This window comes from Canis aureus, chromosome 23 (genome assembly GCF_053574225.1).
Source record: "Canis aureus isolate CA01 chromosome 23, VMU_Caureus_v.1.0, whole genome shotgun sequence".
Lineage (NCBI taxonomy): Eukaryota > Metazoa > Chordata > Mammalia > Carnivora > Canidae > Canis > Canis aureus.
This window is the reverse complement of record NC_135633.1, coordinates 31,546,134-31,570,423: the sequence shown is the minus strand read 5'-3', so window position 1 is coordinate 31,570,423 and position 24,290 is coordinate 31,546,134. Positions and strand designations below refer to the sequence as shown.

The 24,290-nt window shown below is 43.4% G+C and overlaps 1 protein-coding gene and 1 non-coding gene across 5 annotated transcripts in view; one reads left to right on the top strand and one right to left on the bottom strand.

The window, feature by feature from the left end:
- Positions 1-24,290, top strand: part of TENM4 (teneurin transmembrane protein 4) — a 2,712,352-nt gene that overhangs the window by 2,506,735 nt on the left and 181,327 nt on the right. For all 4 annotated transcript variants that reach the window (XM_077867222.1, XM_077867224.1, XM_077867225.1 and 1 more), the window contains 3 exons: positions 11,060-11,230; positions 18,207-18,421; positions 20,064-20,274. In XM_077867222.1, the coding sequence (XP_077723348.1) occupies positions 11,060-11,230; positions 18,207-18,421; positions 20,064-20,274 (597 nt within the window). The remainder of the gene's footprint in view (positions 1-11,059; positions 11,231-18,206; positions 18,422-20,063; positions 20,275-24,290) is intronic.
- On the bottom strand, positions 12,530-12,632 carry LOC144295612 (U6 spliceosomal RNA). The gene has a single exon (XR_013362696.1). It is a non-coding gene; the product is annotated as a U6 spliceosomal RNA (small nuclear RNA).

Below are 24,290 nucleotides of genomic sequence, written 5' to 3'. Positions count from 1 at the left end.
GATCTGCTCCACTGAGTACACAGGTGGACAGCAGAGCCAGCGAGGGATGAGAAGCACATGGACACGCATTGTCAGGGCAGTGTGTGTGGGAGAGGGACTGAGATCATGATAAGGGCCTCAGGCTGGGCAGGAGAGGACAGAGGTCATCTCTGGCTCAGGATAATGAAGGTATCTACACAGAAGAAGGTGATACTTGAAGTAGGCCTTGAAGGGTGGGAGAAAGTTTTTTTAAACAAGAAGGGCAGTGGCCGTTCCCACATTAGAGACATTGCATCAGCAAAAGCTTGGAGGCTGGATGGACAGGTGTATTCAAGGGATAGGAGAAATCACAAAGGCTCAGACTCCAGAGCAGAGAGCAGTGAGGCATGTCAGATGCTGCGCTCAACAAACACATACAATGATCTTGGAAAATTGTGTCTGTTTCAAACAGATATGACCTTAAGTTTCTGTCCTCAGGAAAATCGTGCCAACAGAATTTGAGCAGTAAGTCTGGTCCATATCAAGAGATTTGCCCTTTTTTTTATTCTTTCCGTTTTTGTCATTTCCACAGTTGTACATCTCATCAGAAAGGCAGCATGCATAATGGTTAGCAACAGGTTCAGGACAATCTGGGTTTGACTCAGATCTGAGGTTATTCTCTGCTCTTATTAAACATGTGATCCTTGGGTAAGCTGTTGAATCTCTTTGATCCTGTTTCCTCATCTTGCAAGTGAGGGTAGTAATACTACCTACCTTGTGGAGCTTCATGCAGATTAAATGATAGTGTGTTTATAAAGCACTTCATGCAGTGCTAGGCACAGGATAGCCTTCAGTTAACAATAGTGGCTCTTGGTTTTATTTTGTTTTGTTTTGTTTTTTTGGATGTTGTTGATGTTGTTTTTAAGGACTTCATTTACTCATGAGAGACACAGAGAGAGGCAGAGGCATAGGGAGAGGGAAAAGCAGGCTCCCCATGGGGAGCCCGATGGGGGACCTGATGCTGGGACCCCGGGATCATGCCCCAAGCTAAAGGTAGACACCCAACCTCTGAGCCACCCAGGCATCCCTGACAGTGGCTCTTGTTCACTTGACCATCACCATCATCACCGTGGTGCCCAGAACTCTGTGCTGCCTTAAACTTCCTAATTGAAGGGCTCAACCAAACCAGAGGTCTGTGTATATCAGAGAAGGAAAAAGGAACTCACATGTATTAAGTGTCTTACTCTGTGCACAGATGAGGGCAGGGAAACAGGAAACAGGAAATGTGGTGTGATCCCAAAGAGCCAGAAATCGCCCACCCTGGGGCAGAAGACTGGGAAGCTGGGGGAGGTGAGGTAAAAGAGTGACATCACGCACTCTGTTCTGTGAGATTTTAAAATGCTTTTTCAAAATGCTTCTTATTATAAAGTAATATTATCCCAAGCTACAAATCTGCGTGGCAGGCTCCACGTTAAGCAGTCCGCCCTCATTCCTCTTGCCAAAGTGAATGTTCCAGAGGGAAAAGACCTATCCTAATAATACATACACAAATTAAAACTCCATTTAGAGGTACTGTGGGAACCACCTTCTAATTGACTTTGATCCCAGAAAAAAAAAAAAATCCGTTAACACAGTTGGTATGCCAGAGGAAATCAGGAAATGGGAGGGTTGTTCTGTGGAGCCCTGTGACAGTAAGTCCTACTAGTGATGGAAATAGAGCCTTGGTGACAAGACTTTCTTCCTCCTGCAGCTCCTGAGCCTTAACCAAACCCACGTTGTCCTCCTGTCCCCTGGGACAGTTGACTTCGAGAAGGAGCTAGTGATGCCTCATGCAGGAGAGGCAGGTCTTTTGCTAAATGGAGTCACCTTCATACAGAAAAGCTTTAGACCACCTGTGAGTAGTGTTGACGCTCACTGGGATGCAAGTTCTGCAAAGACGGGAGACTGCAGAGATTTCCACCAGCCTTTCCCCTCCTCTTGGGAATGGCAGGCACTTCCCAAAGCCTGGTGCTGTTCTGCATGTTTATTCTGATCAGGGCTAACAGGAAAACTGTCCTGCACCTCCCTGACAATAGTCTGAGAAATACCCAGGATTTGTTTTCGAGTCTTGGTGCTGCCATGATGAATGGTGCAATCCGAGATCATTCCGGAGCTCCGGCTGTCTGGAGATACGAGATGAGACTAATGTCTATTTTGTCACTGTGTTCTGAGGTGCCTAATTTATAACAAGAGTTACTAGTAATATCTTTCGTAAAAGTTGTGAGATTAAATGATACAACAAATGTGAATTCTCCAGCATTCTGTCATGCATGTGGTGCAATTTTGGTAATTGGGAGCTGTTACTCTTTTAATGATAATCCTAATTGTGTCTGCCCCCTTTGTTTCTTCCCTTTTTTCCTCACTCCCTTGGGCGTGGTGCCAAGGGGCAGAAGTGAAAGGAATAATCCCCACCCTGAAGGGAAGGCCTCATGATGTCCTGATGAAGCCTGTCCCAGGGGTTCGTTCCCTTTACATAAGGCTCAAGGGTAGGACTGACTCCTCTGATCTGGGAATGCGGTGCCTGATGGGAGAACAAGCCTCCAGGATGGTTTTCCTACTCTTACAGGATTTCCTGCCATGACTTAGCAGGAAGAGCTCTGAACCAGGAAGCTAGGCACCTGGACTCTGTGCAGTCCCAGGCTCTGCCCAGAGGCTCTAGCCAAGTCTGGGTCTCCTCTGTGCAGTGATTCAGGGCCAGATCCCTGTGACTGTAAGTTGCATCTTAGCAACACCCCCCAACACTGCAGCAACACCTTGGGTTTCTCAGCTCTCTCGAGAAAAACCACTACCTCACTTTTGCAGGGAAAACCTCACTATACAGTTACAATGATGAGGATGACGATGACGATGATGAAAATGATACGAACAACTATTTAAGAAGATACCAAGCGCAGTAATCTCATGCAATATATTCACAACTCTCGGAGCCAAGGATCATTGTCACCATTTTAGAGATGAGGAAGCGGAGGCCCCAAAGAGTTAAATAACATCGACTGCCTCACATCACTGTGAACATGAGGACCAGAGAAGGAACACAGGGCTGCCTGTGCTCATGACCGCTGCACTTCTGTGCCTCCCGTCTCCTGCACTCAGGCAGCAGCACGTCACTGGGAGTGAGGCAGGGAAAGCTCAGAGAAGTGGGTTGATATCAGTCCAAGGGTTGGTGGAGGTGACCAACTCCTAAATTAGTTATGTATAGGAGAGGTCTCAGTAGAGCCTACTGGGTGAAAGGTGTTCAGAAAAGACAGCTTTCTTATTCTATTACTGCAATAATGACAGTTTATTCTATACAAATTAGATTCCAGCTCTGATTCCCCCACAACTTGCCGTGTCACCAGGTTTTTGGTGCCCTCCAAATATATTGCTATTTCTCCTCTGCATTGATGGTGGGAGTGCCTGTTACCCACTTCTGTGGCTGGCTGCACTTAAGCTTCTTACATATGCCCAATACTGCCCCCTACACACACACACACACACACACACACACACACACATACACACACACACCTTGATTTACAGAAATATTGAACAGCTGCCAGCAAACTCTTCCCCACAGCATTACATGGAGCAGAAAAATGATTAACTGCACCAGAGTCTATTCTCCAGAAAACACTTAATTTGGGGGTGAGAGACAGTAACCCTGATTGTTGCAGTCAGGTTTATCCAGAGACAGGAAGAAAAGCAATATATTTACTTGATTTAAAATTAGCCCCACGTAGTCACCAGTGGGATCCTGTCAGGTTTCTTTACAGAGATTCTGCTTTTAAAAACTGTTTTATCCATTGGGCAAATATCTCTAGTTCCTATGCCCAAAGTCTGTCAGCTAATGGAAGCATGATAGAAAAGGGCCCTCAGTGTGAAGAAATTTGCAGTTGGCATGGAAAGGGAATTAGGGAGATATGCAGAAAGAAGAAAAAGGTGATATAACAGAGCTGACTTAAACACATTGTCCAGCAGACAAGCAGTTAGAAAAATCAATCTAGCAAAATGACGAAGATGAGGACAGCTGCCGCTCGCTGAGCTCCCACTGTGTGCCGGGCACTGTTCTAAGCAAATTACATGCATTATTTCATTTAATCTTTGAGATCGATCCCACTAGCTTCATTTTATAGATGAGGAAACTGAGACTCAGAGAGGCAAAATAATTTGCCCAAAGTCATGAAACCAGTAAGTGACCTGGCTCTGAGTGCATGTACATATGATCTTGACCATGGGCATTAGCCATGCCTCCAGTAGTCAGTATGTGGAAGGCCGGGGGCCCCATGCTTTGTCCCTGAGAAGAACTCCCCTTTACAAACTCTCTCCAAAGGGCAAACCTGGCTATGCTCTCAAGAGAGGCTTTGCCTTGAACTATCTTTAATTTTAACTTAACTTCAGGCATTGTAACTCACTAGCAAGGCAGTGTATCAGGACAAGAGCCTGGACTTTGGGACCAATCAGATCTGGGTTCAGATATTTTATCACTTCCCATCTGGAAAGTGTCTTGGGCAAATCATGCAGCCTCTCTGAGCCTCAGTTTTTTCATCATAAGATGAGAATAATAGTAATGTTTTCAAGGTTTATGTAAGGATTGAATGAAATATATAATTCCCCTTGCTCAAGTGTCTGACATACAGCATGTGTCAGACACTTGGATCTCCTCCCTGGGCACTGTCACCCTTCTTTTCTACCTGCTCCTACTGAGACTGCATTGCAGAACTTCTCCTTTAATGTAAAACAGCATTAAAGTGAGTTTGGAAATGAGGAAAGAACGTTTAGCCATAATCCTACCATTATAACTCCAAGTCTGATGTCATTTTTACGTATGTCTCTCCAGATTTTTTTTCATATGCATATCTGGTTTTGCAGAGATTCAGTCAGCAAAAGGTACAATTCCATGCCCTGCCTTTTTTTTCTTAACGTTGTATCATCAGCATTTGCCCTCATTGCTGATGGTCATAGTCATTTTTGTATAATATTACGTTGCATTCCATCTGGTCCCCATAGTATAATTCAGCTAAATGGCTCTATTTTTACACATCTCGGTTTCTTCCAGTTTTTCTGCCCTTGCCCTGCAGTCTAGGCCCCTGTGTACTGAACGTCTGGGTTTGGAACCTGTGGATGTTGTTTGTAGCTTTGTAGCAAAACCAGGAATAGGGCCTGGAGAATGAAACTCTGTCCCCTTGTTGCTGTTGTTTCATGTTTTGGGGGGTTTTTTGTTGTTTTCCCCATGTTAGGACCATCATCCAAGAACTCCAATGACTTATATTTTACAGAGATGACATTATTTATTTAAAAAACAAAACAAAACAAAAAAACTGAGCACTAATATAAAACAGAGAAGTGGGTAGCCGCATAGCTGGGTAGGTTCCAACTCCCTTTTGAAACCAGAATTGCCCGTTGAATCAACAGTTCCTTGTGGTTGTAACCCTCTCTAGTCACTACCTGGAGCGGCTAATTTACAGATGCAAGTGGGTTCGTGCATTAGATTTTTGGAAGGAAAGGAAGCGTGCACCGTGACAGGGAAAGCTCCGCTGTACTTACACTGGCGACTCCTGCATAATGACTTTGTTAATTGCCTCCTGCTGGCTGGGTGCTGGGGTGGGGGGGTGGCGGTGAGGCTTCAGTGTCTGAACCTCTACTGAGCGTTTTTTCTTAAAAATGTCAGGATGGAGCTTGCACTTTCTCGGCCATCGCTTATGTCTTGCTGGGCAGGAAAAGGCAACTAGAAAATGTCAACCCTGGGATCAGATTGACCAGAGCTGAGGGAATAAGAAACTCCCCCCCCACCCCCAGCTCTCGGCTTTCAGAAATCATTAACATTTCAGTGTGGGTGATCCTGTGAACCTGCTACCTTTCCACAGCCTTTTTCTGAACTCTTTAGCATCTTTTCACCTTTTCATGGAATTACAAAGTAGTTTAAAGGGAAAACCAGTATTAAGTTTCTTATATAGGTCACTTTCAGCATACTCGAGAGTTTTGCACAGTTATAAACACAAACCACAAAGTGCAATTTAGATAATCCCATGGTATACATTGGTGGTGAGTGGTTACCATTAATTCCTCAGGAAACAGAATATGATGATTATAACTTAGATTTTTCAGTGGTCTGGTTGACCACTGGTCTCCATCCTCTAGAGCAGGCTGAAGGAAGCTATTTATACTTCTTAGCTTTTTCAGATTCATGGCTGTTAATTTCAAACCCTCTGGATAGGATGCATTGACTGCCATATGCAACTTTAAATTCAGGTAGCTGTGGGCCAAGAAATAGTTATTATCACCCATGGTCCCCCCCAAACATTAATTTCAGCTATTTTTGTGTGGTGCTTTTGTTGTGGTGGTGGTTTTTTAGGTTTGTTCTTTGTGATGGTTTGGTTTGGTTTTTTGCTGGTGGCTTTTTGTTGCCCATATTTTAACTTATATTTAAAGTCAAACAATGGAAAAGAGGAAACTTGGATTGGGAACACAGGCTCCTGACTTTGAAACTTGCCTTGAACTTATACTAGTGCCTGTATTTATATTGGCGACTCTTGCATAATAACTGTTAATTGCCTCCTGCTGGCTGGGTGCTGGGGGAGGGGATGAGGCTTCAGTGTCTGAAAATTGGGCATTTTTCTTAAAAATGTCAGGATGGAGCTTCCACTTTCTCAGCCATCTCTTAGGTCTTGCTGGGCAGGAAACGGCAATTGGTGGTGTTGGGTAACTTACTTTACCCCTCTGAGAAAATTGGAGTATGTCACTATAGCTTGAATATTATTTCATTTTCATTGTGTATGTTCTCCAGTAATAATTTTTCAACCTATCTTTACGTGAGGATTAAACTGGATAATATAACATATTCAGCATGTAATACAAGTGGTGTCTAAATGGGGTCTCTCTAGATCAGAGAGGGGCCCCCAACTGTGGGGCGACAATCAGGTGGAAGCCAGATGGACTCACCTGAAGCAGAACAAAGGTGGTAAAAGTTTATTGAATATGCAGCAAGGGAGCGGTGGACAGGATAGCAGAGCAAGGAGGCAGTGGGTGGGGGCTATATTTAAAGGGGAAAGGTGAGGAGGTATGGCGACGGGTGGACGTTTCCCTTTATGGTTACTGTGCCTGGTTGTAAGTAACACCTTGGTCAGTTAGGGCCTATGAATATTTTGAGGTGGGCTGCCTGATGGGCCTCTTCTACATTCTATAGTTTAAGGCTGGTTTACCTGATAGCAGAGCCCACAGTTCACACTCACATGATTCCATGTTTTTTGAGTAGCTATTATGATGTTGATTATTTTCAAGGAAAAAGAAGAGCGATTGCTTGAGCTTCAGTGTTCCTTGGACAGTCTGTGGCTGAGCATGTGTTATATGCTTTGGGAAGAGGAGAGCAAAGCAGATTATTCCTCCCCCTCTTCTGTAACCTGGGACTATAGAATCAAACACCCACCAGACAATACAGTAAAGGAATTGAGGGCCCTCTAGCATGACTGTATTCAAGACCCTGGATCAAAGAGTAAGGGTCCCTTCTGTTTGGGCTGTAAAATGACAGTGACTGGCTGAACTATCTCTGCATCATCCCACTTCTCTCTCTTAATACTACCTTCCACCTGGCTTTTAGGAGCCGGGTCTTGGTCCCCCATGCTCACCTCCCAACTTCCAAGCCTTCAAAACTGTTTTTGGATAACTGAGCCTTCCAAAACAGCCCATGTTTGAGTGGGATCCAGAACTTTGCTTCCCTGGGTGGTGAAAAGGAGCAGAGGGAATGGCCAGCCTCCCAGCTGTAAGAGAACTCTGTGATTGTGGGTAGTCGGGGGCAAGGCCGAGAAGAAGGTTGAGGTAAGCCCTCTTCCTCCTCGCACCACCACCCCCTCAACCCCACCAGCTGTGGGCTGTCCGGCCCTAATTCACTTCCTTGGGATGCCAGGTCTTGTGATCATTTTCATCTATAACATTTTTTCCACCAGCTTTTCTTCCCCCTCAGCGTATTTTTTTTAAGCAAGGACTTGGTTTTGCATCTTGTTAAAAATAAGAGAAAGCTTTGACAATAAAAATGTTTCTCTTCACGAAGCTGTGAGAGTTCTATTCATTCTGGGATTACTTAATTCTCATGACCTTTAACAAGACAGCACTTTTCACAGTTAGATGAGATAATTGATTCTAATGGGGAAAGAAGCACTGCTCATTTAACTGCATGTATCTGCGTTGTCCTCAGTTCAAACAATTTCTCCATTACCTTTGGAGTTGCCAATATATAGATTAAAACAGTAAGAAGGTAAGCAGAAATGTGAGCTAATTCAGCCTTGGAAAGAGCAGAATTTTCACTTTTTTCAGACAAGTTAACTTTTATTATTATTGACAACTACACAGAGATAGCCAAGAGCAGGGTAAAATACCTCATTTAGTGCACAGGACCTAACATGTGCTCAAAAAATGTTAGGTGCTCTCTTATTATTACTATCAACAGTCTGAATATAATGGTTATAAAATACAGCCAACAATAACCAAAGAGAAAGCAAAAGGCAGATTCCATTTCTGTTACAGAGCACCCCCTCCTGATGAAATCAAACTTGTGTGTATTCCCTGGGTGGCTCGTGTTTGGACTACAAGTCAGAAGGATGTGCTGTTCTGGTCTCCTTTACACAGTTATTTGCATCTTGAAGGCAGCCACACAGCCCCTCAAGACCCCCATCAGTGACCCCTTCCACAAGTGGACAAGCAACAAAACTCTCCGTCCTCCACACAAGATCCTCAGTAACAGGCCTTGGAGGTTGCTCCATGTGTGAGAGGGCATGTCTGTTTAATGCCCCCTTGCCTTGCTAGGTAAAGCTAGAGGGTGGAGCCTGGGCTTCCTGCCAGAAGGACTGCTGGTATCTGATTTCAGAGTTTTTATAGCTGTGGGTTCTAGTCTAGACTGTGCCACGTGTGAGCCATTTAACTTCCATATGTTCATCAGTGTCATTGTGTCTTAGTTTCTTCATCTGTAAAATGGGGTTATTAATACTCACCTTTCAGGATTTTTGTGAGAATCAAAGGAAATACCATGTTTACTGCTCTTAGCACAACACCTGGGATGCGGTAGGCACTCAATAAAGCATAGTTTTATAAGTATCTTAGTTAACCGTCTGAGCCTTAATGTGCACACCTGCAAATTGGGTCTGGCCGGGCTGCCTTTTAATGATTAGATGTGATGTGTACAAACTTCCCAGTGCACTTCCTGGAATGCAGTTGGTCCTCAATAAGCCTAATTCTTGTGGGCTTCATATCTCTGTATATCCATCTCTGTATATCTGGCCCTCTTAGTGGGTTGGTCACCCCCCCCCCCCCGGGCCTTCTAGTCCTTCTGAGTAGATTTGGCTCATTATCTGTCTTCCCTACTTGACCATGAGCTCATGGAAGCAAGGGCTGTCTGATAACATCCTGGCTTTTCAGAGTCAGCCATAGGTCCTGGTATATGGAGTGCGCTTCTAGAACATGTTCATCATTACGACAAAGGAGTGATGTTGCATACAGGATACTGTGGGAGTCAGGGACTGGAATGCTTAACTCTGTATGTGAGGAATCAGAGCAGGCCTCCCAGAAAAGTAAATAGGGACCATTGACAAGTCTTGAATCCTAAGACAGGATTTAAGCAGACATTTTGTACTGGATTACAAACCTTTTTGGAAACAAGCTTCCTAGCCTTTTCAAGCATTGTCTATGTTATGTCCATTCTTATCTCTTCTAGATTGTTGCACAAGACTATTTAGCAGTTGCTACCTTGAAAAAAATGTTTTTACATTTATTTTTATTTTAAGATTTATTTATGATAGACACAGAGAGAGAGAGGCAGAGACACAGGCAGAGGGAGAAGCAGGCTCCATGCCGGGAGCCCGACGCAGGACTCGATCCAGGGACTCCAGGATCGCGCCCTGGGCCAAAGGCAGGCGCCAAACCGCTGAGCCATCCAGGGATCCCCGAAAAAAATGTTTTTAAAACAGAAATACATGTACATGCTACAAAATAAGGACAATAGGTATATAGTGAGAAGCAGATCCCTCTCCCATCCCTAGTCCTTACCATCTATCATAGGATGCACCTGCTGTAACTAATGTCTTTCATATCCTTCAGAAATATTCATATATGAAGGGCTTTTTTTAACCCAAAGATAGTATTTCAGATACACTATTCTGCATGTTACAATTTCCTTTCAGAAAAATACAAAGAGCCTCTATGCACTTTTTATGGTTGCATAATATATTGTGCGAAGGTAACCTATCTAGCCCCTTATTGATGGACTGGTTTGCAATATTTTGCTACTACAAACAATGCTGCAGTGCTTAACCTTGTATGTACATCATTTAGTATGTATGTGAGTATATCTTGAAGAGAAATTTCTAGAATTTTCTAGAAACCCTGGGAACCTTTAAGTCCCAAGATAGAGAGTATGTGTATTATAAATTTGATAGCTTTTTTCAAATCGTCCTTCATAGGGTTTGTACCAACTTATGCTCATGTCAACAAAGAATGAGAGTGCTTATTTCCTATTCTCTGTCAATGCTGTATAATTTTAACCTTTTTTATCTTTGCCAAAGCATATGTGAAAAATAGTATTTCAAAGCTTAACTTACATTTCTCTTATTATGAGTGATATCAAGAGCCTTTTCATATGATTGAGAGCCAATTGTATTCTTATTCTATAAACTCTCTGTTCACAGTTCATATCATATGCCTCCTGAGCAGTTGGATTTTGCTTATTATTTGTAGGAGTTATTTTTATATTAAGGAAATTAACCCCTTATGATACAAGTTGCTAACTTTCCCCCTAGATTATTTATCTTTTGAAGCCAAAGGCCAAGGCTTCATAAAACCCCTCATCCTTGCCCCTCTCCCAGTTCATCCTGACTTGAAGCTCTCCAGACCTCAAGGGCACAGTGTGTGCCCTGAGCATCTCCTTGCCCAAGTCACCTGTATAGGGCTTGGCACTGCCAGAGCCCTCTTCAGGGGCTGCTTGTTGAACTGAGTTGAACTGAATTCCTGCATTCCCACCCCACCTGCCCTCCCCTGTGGCTTGGGAGTTCCATTTCCACCTCCAGCAGAAAAAGATGACTTTTCTCATTGCTCACCACAGCCATGCACCTGTTTGGCCTAAACTGGCACCTGCAGCCGATGGAGGGGCAGATGTATGAGATCACGGAGGACACAGCCAGCAGTTGGCCTGTGCCAACGGACGTCTCCCTGTATCCATCAGGGGGCACTGGGTTAGAGATCCCTGACAGGAAAGGCAAAGGAGCCACAGAAGGTAGGGTTGCTGTGTTGTCCGTGTCGTGAGTCTTCTGTGTCTGCCTTTGAACCGAAGAGATCTTCATTATGCGTGCCATGTGCCTGCCTCACAGCTCCACGCTCTGGCACTTCCTCCATCTCTCTGCACTCCACGCCGGCTGCCAGTCCACCTGTGTCTTCATCTCAGTTCCTTGTCACTGTGAGCTCATAGCGGGGCTTGGGTGGCACTCATGGTGCTCAGCAGTATCCCATCTCATGCCTTGAGGGAAGCATTATGGGCTTTCACACTGCTGGGGTGGCTTTGTGTGGGATAGAGACGAGCTCTTCTGGAACAACCTCATGGGGGTGGACAAGCCTCACCAGGAGCGGGGTGTGGTAAAGTGGGTAGATGGTATGTTGTCATTGAAATACCCTTGGACCCCTGTGGTGTAATGGAAACACCAGTTGGGGTATTTTAGCATTTACCAACCATGTGGCCGTAAGCAAGTCACTTAATTTTCCTGACCACCAGTTTCCTCATTGGCAATAACAATAATCATTAGGGTTTGTATGGTTTGTTTGTTTCAAAGCTTTATGTCAAGGGCATCTCACATTTAATCCTCACAGAGATCCTGTGAGATAAGTATAATTATTTATACCCATTTTAGATGGGAAAACAAAGGGTTACATTAATTAAGTGACTGGACCAGAGACACAAAGACAGTAAATAATGGAGCTAGGCCTGTGAGCCCAGGTATGGATGACTTCAGAGCTCTTGCTGCCTCCAAAAATTGTTCTGACTCACCCAATGGTTACAAGACTCTGAAGGAGATATAGATGAAAAATCCCATTGTACAATGAGACACAAATATTTTTCCATCAGTGATGGAAGTGGTGACATTTGGAGTTTGTCATTATTAATTGGGACATTGGTAACCTATGTTTTGAATTTCTTAAGGGTCTAACATGCCACTGACACAGATTCTTTCACTCTCAGCCAAGAGTGGCACAGACTCACAAAAATGGTTATAGGAAAGATTACTGAGCTAATGGGCCAGTCTCATTATCATTCTGGGTGGCATGAGCACTCCTCTCCTGTACCTGCTGTGCCCTGCTTTATCTCTCAGATGTTAACCTGTCAGCCAAGTGGTCATATCTGCCTCCAACCTTTACTGCTTACCTCTTCTTTCCTCTCATCTCAGTTAACTCTGGGGTCATAGCTTCTGAGCTTCCCTGTCCTTTTAAGGATTTGCTTTCCAGGAATCAGTTTGGTTAAAAGGGTACCTACCATATGCTTGGTTGAAGTAGCTACTCAGGAATGCCAAATGACCCTGAAGGCCAAAATGAACTCTATTTTTTTTTTTGCATGTCATCCTTGCACAGGGGCTATGCTAATATTCTCTGTATTGTTCCAATGAAACCAACTCTTGACCTATGGTCATCTATAAGAAAGTAAGAATGGGAGCATTTCCATGGAGCCAAATTAGAACCTCTGCCTACTTTTTCTAGGGGCAATTCCAGTCTTCTCCTTTACAAATATTTTAAGACTTGAAACACTGAATAATGTATGTTTTCTTTGCCCTTTAATAGGATATAGAGGGAGCATGGATGGGGCCACGGGAAGAACTCTGGGTTAGGAATCAAGAGTCCTGAGTTCAAGCCCAGCCACTGCCATTTGAGTTGGCCTTAAGCAAATCCCTTGAAAGACTTTCTGAGCTTCATTTTTCTTCTCTCTAAAAGGAGCTTATTGAGCTAAATTATCTCCAGAATCCATTCTAAGTTACAAGTCCTACATATGAAATTGGTAATAGAATCATCAGACCAACCAGATGGTTCTTCAGAATCTATCGCCCGGTCAGCCCTGTCCATGGTCCTGCCTGTCATATTGTGATTCCCTTGTCAGTTTATAGTGTCAGATGCCATACATGAATACCATAAATGTGGACAGTCTTTAGATCAGCATGTACAGATGCAGATTTAAGATATGTTTAACCCTCAAGGCATTGGGAAAAGGTCTCATTTAGCAAAATGTATTTTCTTTCCTCCATGATCTCTATCAGACATTCTCTAAACAGGAGTTGGATCTATCTGAAATCTCCCATTCTAATGAAATTAGTTTGTGGGATTTTTAGGTTTTGTTTTGTTTTACCCAGGGAGCAGGAGGTGCAGATAAGAGACAAAATAAAATTGCACAAGCTTATTGGTTTACTTTAATTGGAGTATTTTTGCTTAAAGGGATTATCTGTCATTACTAATGCAAATGGAAATCCTGTTTACAAATCCCTAAAATGCAGCACAGTGCTGGAAAGTGGTCAGCATCAAAAGCAATTACTGTGACAAAAAAATACATCAGTCTGAAAAAACAGAGGACAAAGCTTCCTACAGTTTATATGAGACCACATGGTTCTTAATTTCTTTTGCCCTGGTCAAACCAATCTCTACACAGTTTATGTTTTTAATTGTAACGTTAAAAATCTACTTCCTTAGACATATCTCAAGGGGAAAAGTCTTTAATGTGAGTGCATATTTCCTTTCCCTTCTGAGGGTATCAGAGGAGAGCTGATTCCAAAATTAAGATTAGAGCCTCGGTTTACAGAGATGGAAGAAGCTATATGACATGATGGAAAGAAGATAAACGAGCCTTAGAGCCAGACTGTTGAGGGTTTGCATCCTGGCCCCGACATTTATTGGCTTTGTTAATTCATGCCAATTACTCCATCTCCTATGGCCTTTGCTTCTTCATCTGTGAGAACAAAGGATGGTAACATCTGTCTTTTCAGACTGGTGGTGAAGAGGCATTCAACAAGTGGACTTCTTCTTTCTCATCCATGCAAGTCCATGTCAGTTTTTAGAATCTCAGAAATCCAGACTAAGTGATACTTCCCCCTCAAATATCTTGCAAATTATTGAGGCACTTTTGAATATATTAAAAGGATATATATTCTTTAATTATACAAATGAAACATGTAATGAGCCCAGTATTTTAAATGATCATCATGTCTTTGAGAATAAGTGCAATGTACACTGTATTTTCAAAGTGGCTGTTACCATTTCAGGGTGTCATGGGACGGAAACCAAATATGGCAGCTTTTCGAAGTAAAGCCATAAGAACTTATGTTATGCATTAATAGAAAAGAGGGGGGAAAGCATTGAATAAACAAGCATTTCTGATGGTTGAATTGGTGGGCTTAGGGATAGCATTTTCTTCTTTCTGTAGTGAAATCAAAATTGCCCATCAGTTTAAACCATGCAAATTGCTGCACGCAGGCTCAGCTGGGCTCTCCAAAATGGAACAGCTTATTTTGATAACCAAATAAATTTCCAACAGTTGCTAAGGAAACTAAAGGATTCTTTGTGCAAGTTATTGCATTGAGAAGAACCAGAAAGGTTGGGGGGGGGGGATGTTAGTTGATTAGGAATTTAAAACCTGTGTAGATGGATCTCAGTTCAGGAAAGTGAAGACTATGACTGGGAAGTGCATGGAATTTCAGTTCTTCCAAGTCTCCCTTGTTTGGCCAAGCCATCCAATCATTTTAAGCGGTTCATTGAAAAATTTATTTTATAGACATGATTGCATATTTGTACAGCAATGCTAGAGGAAGCCTGAATCTGTGTATCTTTAAAAAGAACAGGACTGTTACCAGTAAAACTTGCCCTGTGAAACCTGATCTTGCTGTTGGGGGTTCCTAATTCTTGGTACTGTTTGTTACATTTCTGGGAGGCCCCACAAATTATGCAGTGTCCTTTTACATCTGGGGGGGGCCCACAGATTATGTAGTGTCCATTTAGAAATGTCTTGAGACACCAGCCCTTGCCCTTTACCCCTGAGTCCTATTTGTGGGTTCCTACTTCATAAAAATTGTCAAGTTTCTGTACCCCATGATGCTCAGTGGCCTTGGATCAACCTGGCCCAGCCTTGATGGTTAGCCTGCTGAGACTGTGAGTCAAGTTGGACTCTTGCTCTTAAAGAGTCAGTGCACTCTACCACCAATGAGGGTGTCTTTGAAAAGTTTTAATTAACCATTTACCGAATTAATGCTTTAAGAAGCCATATTCTAATAGATGAAGAGAAACCCCAAATGGCTTTATCTCTGAATGGTTTCCTTAAGCATTCTGAGCCTCAGTACATACATTTATTAGTGTGAGAATTAACTGAACCAATGTACATAAAGGGGCCCAGCATGTAGTTAAAGGAATAAATGACAGCTAATACTACTACTACTAATACAACCACTTCTACCATTATAACTATTAGTCCTACTACTGTTATTACTGTTGTTATTGTCATCATTATTATTTTCCAGAATATGAGTAGGGATAAAAAGAATTTTATACACAGGGCTTCCCTCCCCCAACTCCCTCCACCCTCTCTCATTACTCTACCATTGGTTGGTCTTGCTGTGTAGTGGGATAGTTTCTATCCTAGTGCTCACAGCTTGGTGCTGAGAATTAAAAACAAAGAATCTTAGGTTGTAGGATCTGGAAAGAGGAACAGGAAGGAGTGAGTGTGGCTTCACTCTGAACAAGTGCTAGCCCAGCCAGTCTCATGCCTCTTTCCCATTAGTCAGAGGTGCTCAGTGGGCTGTAGCATTTCCACCTCCAAAGTCCCCTTTGTATAGACTGTACAAAGTCTATGTACAGTCCAGTGTGGGTACCATTGACAACCAGAGTAGAAGAATGATAAAGCTGAAATCCCTAGATGGGAATCCTCTTTTCCCTTGAAAACATTGCCTTTAGGCTAGGTGACTTAGCACAAAGGTCACGTTCAAAGTGAAGCCTAGGCCAAGAGAATCAAGGTCCTGGTGAAGGATATGCCCTAGAACAGAATTTACTCTTTTTCTTTGTATACACACCAATGATAATTATTTCCTACCATTTTGACCCACATTGGTGAAATACTAGAATGCTAGAAAAGAATATTCCTCCTTTTATTACTCCCTGGGGTAAGAGCCAACTTATTTATGCCTCTGAGGCCTGCAGACCTCTGGAGAGAATCTCTGGGCTGGCCTCTGACCTGTGAGGCTCAGAACTTAGCTGATAGAATGTCTCCTAAAAACTTGCTCACTGGAGGGGAAAATGAAGCAGGCAGGGTGCTCCAACAGCATGCCAAAATGTGGGGGAAGCTTTCATTATTTATTCTCAGACATAGGTATTATTTGAATGCAGACAATTCTGAAATCCCATCAGCTCTGACTCCCACCTACTCACAAAGGAAATGAGTCCTTGGAATTAGCAGTCTCGGGCTTATTTCTATGCAGTTTCTAAGAGGAAACTCATAGTTCTGCATCCTTAACAGAATTACAAGCTAAAGGGTATGCTCTTTTCTACCTAGAATACAAAAGAATTGTGGTATTGGGAGCCCCCAAATCAGATAAGAATGTGAAAGTAGTTCTCTTCCATCCTAATGCTTTGCGGATTTGGCTTCTGTCTTTGAACTTTGAACTACAGTGTGGTGGTTTGCATGTGTCTACATTTTCAAGGTAAAAGTCTGGGGCACATTCCTTCCATAAAAGAATCAAACGCAAGCTCTTTCCCATGCTAATGACAAAATACTAGTGGTGCTTTTATTGAGAGCATGCATTTTAACTTTTTTGTTGGTGTATTTTTAATTAAAATAACATTTAATGGTTGGAAGCTAAAAACCTGATGTTTCTGCCTAGGAGTTTATAAAGGAATGATAACATATGGAGAAGTTTAACATTTAAATTGAATTTTATTATTTAAAACAGTAAAATATTTTATGACTACAACAATGCCCTGCCAAGCTCCATTTCAGCATCAAATGTGCTTTGTAAGGAATCTTACAAAGCGAGGGGAAAAAAAGACATTTTAATTTCTTATTCCCCAAACGCTCTTTATAAAAAAGTTCCCACAAACGTGTTTTCCTTACAAATGGATTCTTGTTCTCTGAAAGTGTCTCTTCAAACATCTCTAACGAAATAACAAATCTTGGAACTAGGATACCCAGGGGGTGCTTCCTTATGACCAATAAGATGTAGTCTACTGGCTTGAGTTTGCCTTGTCAATGTCCTAAAGGTGGTCTTCTAACATCCCTGACACCTCCTTCTGTCCTCTCCCAACTCCTCAGAAGGCTGATGTCTGGTAGGAAGTCAGGTTTATATGTTTCACATGTGAGTGTGCCTAATTACTAGATATGGGAAGTTTGATAAGCCACCTTCCTTCCTGGCACTTCAGGTGCCCCCAGAAAGCTGTCACTCTCCTGATTGGTGACGGAAGTGGGCAAGGAACCATATTTTTTATTCCAGCACCCGTAACCTGCAGAGTCAGGGACCTGGGTTGAATTTCTAAGTGTTACTTAGGCTTTGTGCCTGAACTTGAGAAAATCCCTCAGCTTTACACACCACCCCCGATTTTAGCACAAAAATGATAGAGACCTCCATCCAAGACAAGCATTTTACTTCCCTCCAGAAGTACCCCCTTCTTCATCTTCCCCAACCATACTCCTGCTTCCGACATAAACCCTCATCTATATATCTTAGCCTCAGAATTTGGTTTCCAATTATACATAAACTAGTAAACTTGTAAAATACCTCTTCCACTCAGATCATGCTTCCCACTGCTGGGAAACCATTCTGAATTGGAAATTTAATAACACCTTGTTCGCACTAGCCTTCCTATTTTAGCATGCCTGCTTTTACACGCACACACACACACACACACAGAGTATTCTCATGTGACCACAAATGATTATTTTGGGGATCAAAATATATCTTAACAAGCTGTGGAATTATGCAGTATACAGATGGCCCTTTGGGAGGACCCATACTGCTTTGGAAGAATGCATATTTTTAGCAGAACAATTTGAGCATCACTGGAAAAAAAAGAGTCCTGGATGTTCTTACTCCTCAATGGGGAAGGGGGTTGGGGGCTGGCAGGGAAACATCATAAAGAGAAGTGCAAGGCACATGAGAGTCCTGTTGTTCAGGGGCTCTGACCCCTTATTTCACTTGTGGCTAACTGTGTGCCTTTGTCTTCCCTTCCCTGTGTCTTGGTAGGAAAGCCCAGTAGTTTCTTTCCAGAGGACAGTTTTATAGACTCTGGAGAAATCGACGTGGGGAGACGAGCTTCCCAGAAGATCCCTCCTGGCACTTTCTGGAGATCTCAGGTGTTCATAGACCATCCTGTGCATCTGAAATTCAATGTATCTTTGGGAAAGGCAGCACTGGTTGGCATTTATGGCAGAAAAGGCCTTCCTCCTTCACATACACAGGTAACTAGAATGCCATTTCCCCTGCTGATCTCTGGGGGCTCCTACCTCACATCTTAACCTCGAGTCAGGAAGTCTAATGCTTACACCTGGAGCCTTATGTTTGAGGGATATTTCATGTATTTTATAGCCATTCGTCCATTTGCCCTCTCTAAGACCCCACCTTTCTGATGAGTAGTGTTATATCCCTGGGTTTTTATAAGAAGAGGGAATTTTAGGAAATATTACAATAGTCTTTCTACTATTACACAGTCACCTACGTTAAATGATCCAAGAAATGTAATCCGAAGAGAAAAGCAGGCACTTTTGAGTCAGGCAGATTTGAGTTTGAATCCTCTCATTATCAGCTGTGAAACCTCTGGCCTGGTCCTCATCCACCAAGAGCAAGTTTCTAATCTCTCCAGCGGCGACAACAATACCCACTTTGCAGGGCTGTTGCAAAGAACCCGGAAGAACATTTATAAGGCAGCTAGTGCAGGATCAGGCTCAGAATACATGCTACTTCCCCAGTCTCTTACATTCCTTCTGTCCTCTGGGGGTTCACTCTGCCACACGCATACCAGAAACACCTCCTAACAACTCATCCAGGATGATTGACATATTACCAGTCGTGATAGATAAAGAACAGACTTGTTCAGGTCCCCCTCCCCAGCTCTGGGATCGGAATAACATAGATCAGGGGCATCCGTCAGACATTCAGGCCACACACGGCCTGCCTAGCCCAGTCATTATAGAAGAGTTCCAGGGGAAAGCTACGTAGATGGATTTGCTGATGGTGGAATCATAGGAAAAGAGAGCCTGGGCCCTGCTTTCTTTGTAGAACAACGATCCTAAGTCCTGGACTTCATGCCTGGACTTCATTTATACACGAAATAGAATAGCTTAGTTTTTTTTAAAAAAAGATAGAGGTAGGTAAGAAGATAGATAGCTAGATAGCTAGACAGATAGTTGCTCAATTTGCTTGCTAGTAGGCCAGTAAGACTTAACCATTTACCTATTGTTAATGCTGCATGATTGACTTCCCTTGAGTCTCAGGCTGGCAGGCTCAGATCAGTCAGCGATTGTATCTGACACAGCGTGTAATTACGGATAGAATTTTGAGCTAATCCAGTTTCGTTCCCCTTAAAACTGCTCCCTTAAGCTGTAGTGTTTAGAAAGAATCATTGACAACAGGAAGATAGTAATCAAATTTTAATTTGCACTTGACTGACATTTAAGACCTGTCCAGTGCTCCAGTGCCAGCCCTTGAGCCCTGGGATTTCCACTATCACTTGCCCAGAGCTGGAGTTCAGTCATTAAGTGGTTGGCTTTCTGATCACGATGTGCCCACTATTAGAAAAGCATGGTCGTCTTGGTTAGACTCAGTCAGATGAAGACTGCCCACATATACACCACATTTAAAGGAAAATGAGACTGAAAAATAAATCACTAATTATGCTGCTCTCACAAGGGAATCTGGAGAGTATTACCATGAAAATGGGTCTAGGGAGGAGTTGAAGTTGGTGGATCAACCTTCATGTGGCTTTAGCTTTTTTGCCTGTACTTACATTGGGTTTCTTGTGTGCTCCCGAGCAGAAGTGTGAAGAAGGAATCTAGCATTGTGGTGAAGCAGACACACTGGTAATTATGCTCTCTTTGTATTTAGTTTGACTTTGTAGAGCTGCTGGATGGAAGAAGGCTCCTGACCCAGGAGGCACGGAGCCTGGAGGGACCCCAGCGCCAATCTCGGGGCGTCGTCCCCCCATCTAGTCATGAGACCGGCTTCATCCAGTATTTGGATTCAGGAATCTGGCATCTGGCTTTTTACAATGACGGGAAGGAGTCTGAAGTGGTTTCTTTTCTCACCACTGCCATTGGTAAGGAGCCTTCAGCCCTCTGGGGTCTGTGGGATCTTGTTTCTTTGGGAGGACTCTGGGGATTCTGAGGATTGGAGCCAGCAGGAGAATGTGTCTTCCTCACAACTGTCAATGCCACCTGGAGTCTGACATGAGTCCATCCCGACTGGGCTTGCTAGACAGGAATGGGAGTGGGAACCAGGGGAATGAGGGAAGGGAGGGGCTGGCAGGCCCACTGCCTTTCTTGTGTTATCGGTGGACCAGCTGCTACATTTAAAGACCAAGGGGGTAGAATTGACAATGAGACAGGAACCCTTCCTGATCAGCCACATGGAGGCAACATCTCTTTTCTTGTCACTTCTCTCCAACACCTGTATTTGTTTTTAGAGTTGCCTTGGCTCAACTCATTGATTTGTGATTTGGGTTTTTTGCTTTTGAGTGTGGCTTCTTGTGTATTTTGTTTTGGTTTTGGGACTAACTACCCATGGCGGGGTTGAGAAAAGAAGATGGAAGGCTCAGAAGGAGAATGAGAATGGCAGAGCAAAGGCCTGGATGAACAATGCAATCAGTCAGATTGGGGTTCTGTTGAGAACAGAGATGTCTTGATCTCTAACAGAGAGCGGACTCCAGTGTCTATAATGGTGCTTAATGCCTTCTCTATCCCTCATCATAGAAGAGGGCCACAGCTGTCAGTTCAGACTGAGCCCCTAGGCCACCTCAAAAGCCCATAGGTGTCTGGGAGCCTGGCATCTTGTTCTAAGGAATTTCTCTTTACCTGCACATCCCATAGAATTTGTCTCCTCCTCAGATGGCCAAAGGACACAGTGGTCTCAGTGGTTCAGGTCAGAAAACATTCATTTTGCATTTATATTGGAAGCATTATGACATGGCCTGGAGACAAAATCCCCCACAGGAAAATAAAACTTACAGAAAATAAAACTCCACTAGCTAGAATGCTTGGAAGTAGGGCTTCTGCTTAATGAAAAGCTTTATGTGGTATAGAGTTCACCTCAAAACTCTGTCTTAGTCCTTGGCTGGGACTCTCTGTGACATGGAAAAAAGAATTGAATAAAGACCTCTGAATCTGGTCCTTGGTCCAAAACTCCTGCAAAATCCTGACTCTTCCTTCTAAACAGTAGTAATCCTTTTCAGGCCATTCTCCTCTCATTTGCAATTTTACCAATAGTGTCAGAGATTACCTTCCCATTAAATGCAGGTATGGTTGGGAATCTCTGGGTGGCTCAGCGGTTAGCGCCTGCCTTTGACCCAGGGTGTGATTCTGGAGTCCTGGGATCGAGTCCCATGTCAGGCTCCTTGCAGGAAGCCTGCTTCTCCCTCTGCCTGTGTCTCTGCCTCAATCTCTCTCTCTCTCTCTCTCTCATAAATAAATAATTTTTTAAAAATGCAGGTATGGTTGATACACTTCCTGCAGGCTCAGTGGCCTACCCCCTTGGCCAAATGAGGGCGGTGGAGGCCATCTGCCTGCAGGAGCTCTGCAGGAGGAGATACCGTTTTGTGCTGTCCTTGATTTGGAAGTGTGCGCCCTACCTGCTGGTCTCTGAGAGCCCAGAGGGCGAGAACTTTGACACAATCTTCTCTGCCCCCTAAATAGGCAGCTGAGGCCCCAAGGCGCAGGGTCACCCCGTCGATAAGGCGTGAGCAGGAGCATGGTGTTCATTCTGCTCAGCCTCCCCCCCAGCAGGACTGACAGCAGCCATGGCCCCAGGAGTCCTGGCTGCTGCCAGTTTCATCTTCTAATGCCTCTTTTTGAGGTGCACTGGAAAGCATGCTCAGTTCTGAATCTCTGCTGCTAACTGGGGTTTTGACCCTGCCCAAATCACTGAAGTTTTCCAGCTCCTGGTTTCTCGAGGGTCTGGATTTGAGACTGCTGCTGGGTGGTTCCTGGTGACCTGCAGGCTATCGGCACAGCCCCATCCCCTGTCACTGGAGAACCACTTGGCTTTGCCAGGCTCCAGACCCTTTTTTTTCTCTTTCTGGGCACAGTGGCTTCATTTGAAGGACATGGGTTATCAAGTCGTTAGTGGTGCCCAAGTTAAAGCATCATGGTCTCACAGCCCGATTTCACTTAGGCATGGTTTGCAGTCGTGCTTGCTCAGAACTAAGATCTCTTACAGTCAGAACCCTTTATTTTTAATAACTGAGCGTAAATATGAAAGGATATTAATATAAACCCCCAAAGAAAGCTACTTTTAATTAGATGTGCCTCTCAAAGAAGTAAGGTGTCGGTACAGTTTGGTACTTTTGCCAACTTCTGGCTTGTCAAAGTTTGCTAACCCATTTTGCCATAATTAAGGTAAGGACCTTGCTTTTTCCTCTAGTTCTTCTCTTCTTACGTTAATGATGAAGTCCGCTTTCACTTCCCTTAACCCTATAATATCTTTTAGAGCAGATAAGCTGTCCTGGGCTGCTTAGAGTAGTATAAACCCTTGGTGTCTTGTTAACATACAGATTCTACTTCAGTAGATCTGGGTGCATCCTTAGAGTCTACATTTCGAACCAACACCCGGTGATACCAATGCTGCTCATCTGGGGACCTCACTTTGAATAGGAGGGGGTTACAGTATCTTACGAATGGTCTCAAGCATTGCTATGCAAAGCAGCCACCCAGAGATCCACTTTAAAATTCAGATTCCTGGGCCCCATGCCCAGGAATTATGACCCACTGAGCCTTAGGTGGAGCCTAGATAATCCTGAGTCCAGTGATCTATCAACTAAGCTATGAGAACTGTTGCCTCACGAGCACAGCTTTCTCTTCCTTCCTCCCCCTACCGTCCCCCGTTAGCTCTGTGACAATAGTCAGGTCACCCCTCTGAGGCTCATTTTTCTCCTATGGCAAATGAAATAACAATAGTACTCTGCAATCCCCATTGTGAAGATTAGAGCAGATACAAAATGCCTAGCACAGGCTTTGGCCCGATAAGCACCCAATAAATGGAAGCTCATTATATTCTTTTCCCCGCCTCCTTCTCCTTCCACCTTTCTCTTGCTGCCTTTTGGACTTGTCTGTCTTCCTTCCAGCTACAGTGATTGTTTAATGAATACCTTTTTTTCCCCCTTTAATTCAAAAACAGACAGATTCTGATGTTGCTATTAATCCCTCTCTCCCCAAGAGTCCATGGCATTGAGTCTCAGCTATCTGTGATTGTTACCTGTGAGCTCTGAGTTGTAATTTGTCTTGGCAGGTTAATTAAAAGTTTGGGTCTTGTTCTAGTGAACTCATTATGGTCCCAATATACAACTGTAACTCTCAGGTTTGCTTAACACACAAACTGGAATATGACTCTCCCTTCATTACATGTTGAAATGCAGATCTGGAATTTAAGAAGACCTGAGATGTCAGAATCCAGGGTATTTATGTCTGTTTGTAATTAAGCAACAGGGGAAATAATTGGGTTTAATTTAACAAATGGCTATATTGTGTACATTTTTGCTTTTCCCTCCTTTTAATGCAATCCAGCTGATGATTTTAAATTACACGAGTTTATCTTCTGCCTTGAAAAAAATGTAAAAGCACTTTAATAACTGTATACATAAATATATACACACAGAAACCTGATGTTGACTGCGCTCCCTCTGAACTAGATGCATTTACAGACACACACACATGTACATGCACAATACCCAAACCGAGCAAGTTTAGAATAAAACAGGGCATCTGTTTTTAGAAAGAACAGTTTTCCCCCTACATGTGGAGATCCAGAATTTGAAGGTCATGTTGTTTCTGGTCCTGGCTCTTCTGGGAGTGAGCAGCCTTGCTGACCCTAAGTGTTGAGTGAAGCAGGCTGATATCTACCAGTAGCTGAAATATAATTCACTAGTACAGTTTACAAAGGGCTTTAAATATATTCTTTAAGCCTCTAGATAACTCAGTGAGGTGATTATTCTTATTTTTACGATCACCCTCTATTGCCAAGGAGGAAATTAAGGTTCAAGGGATGGCAAAAAGAAAAGCTAGGACTTGAATTTATATCTTGCTGACTCCAAGCTTGGGCTCCTCCTTCCTTAGCATTCAGCCT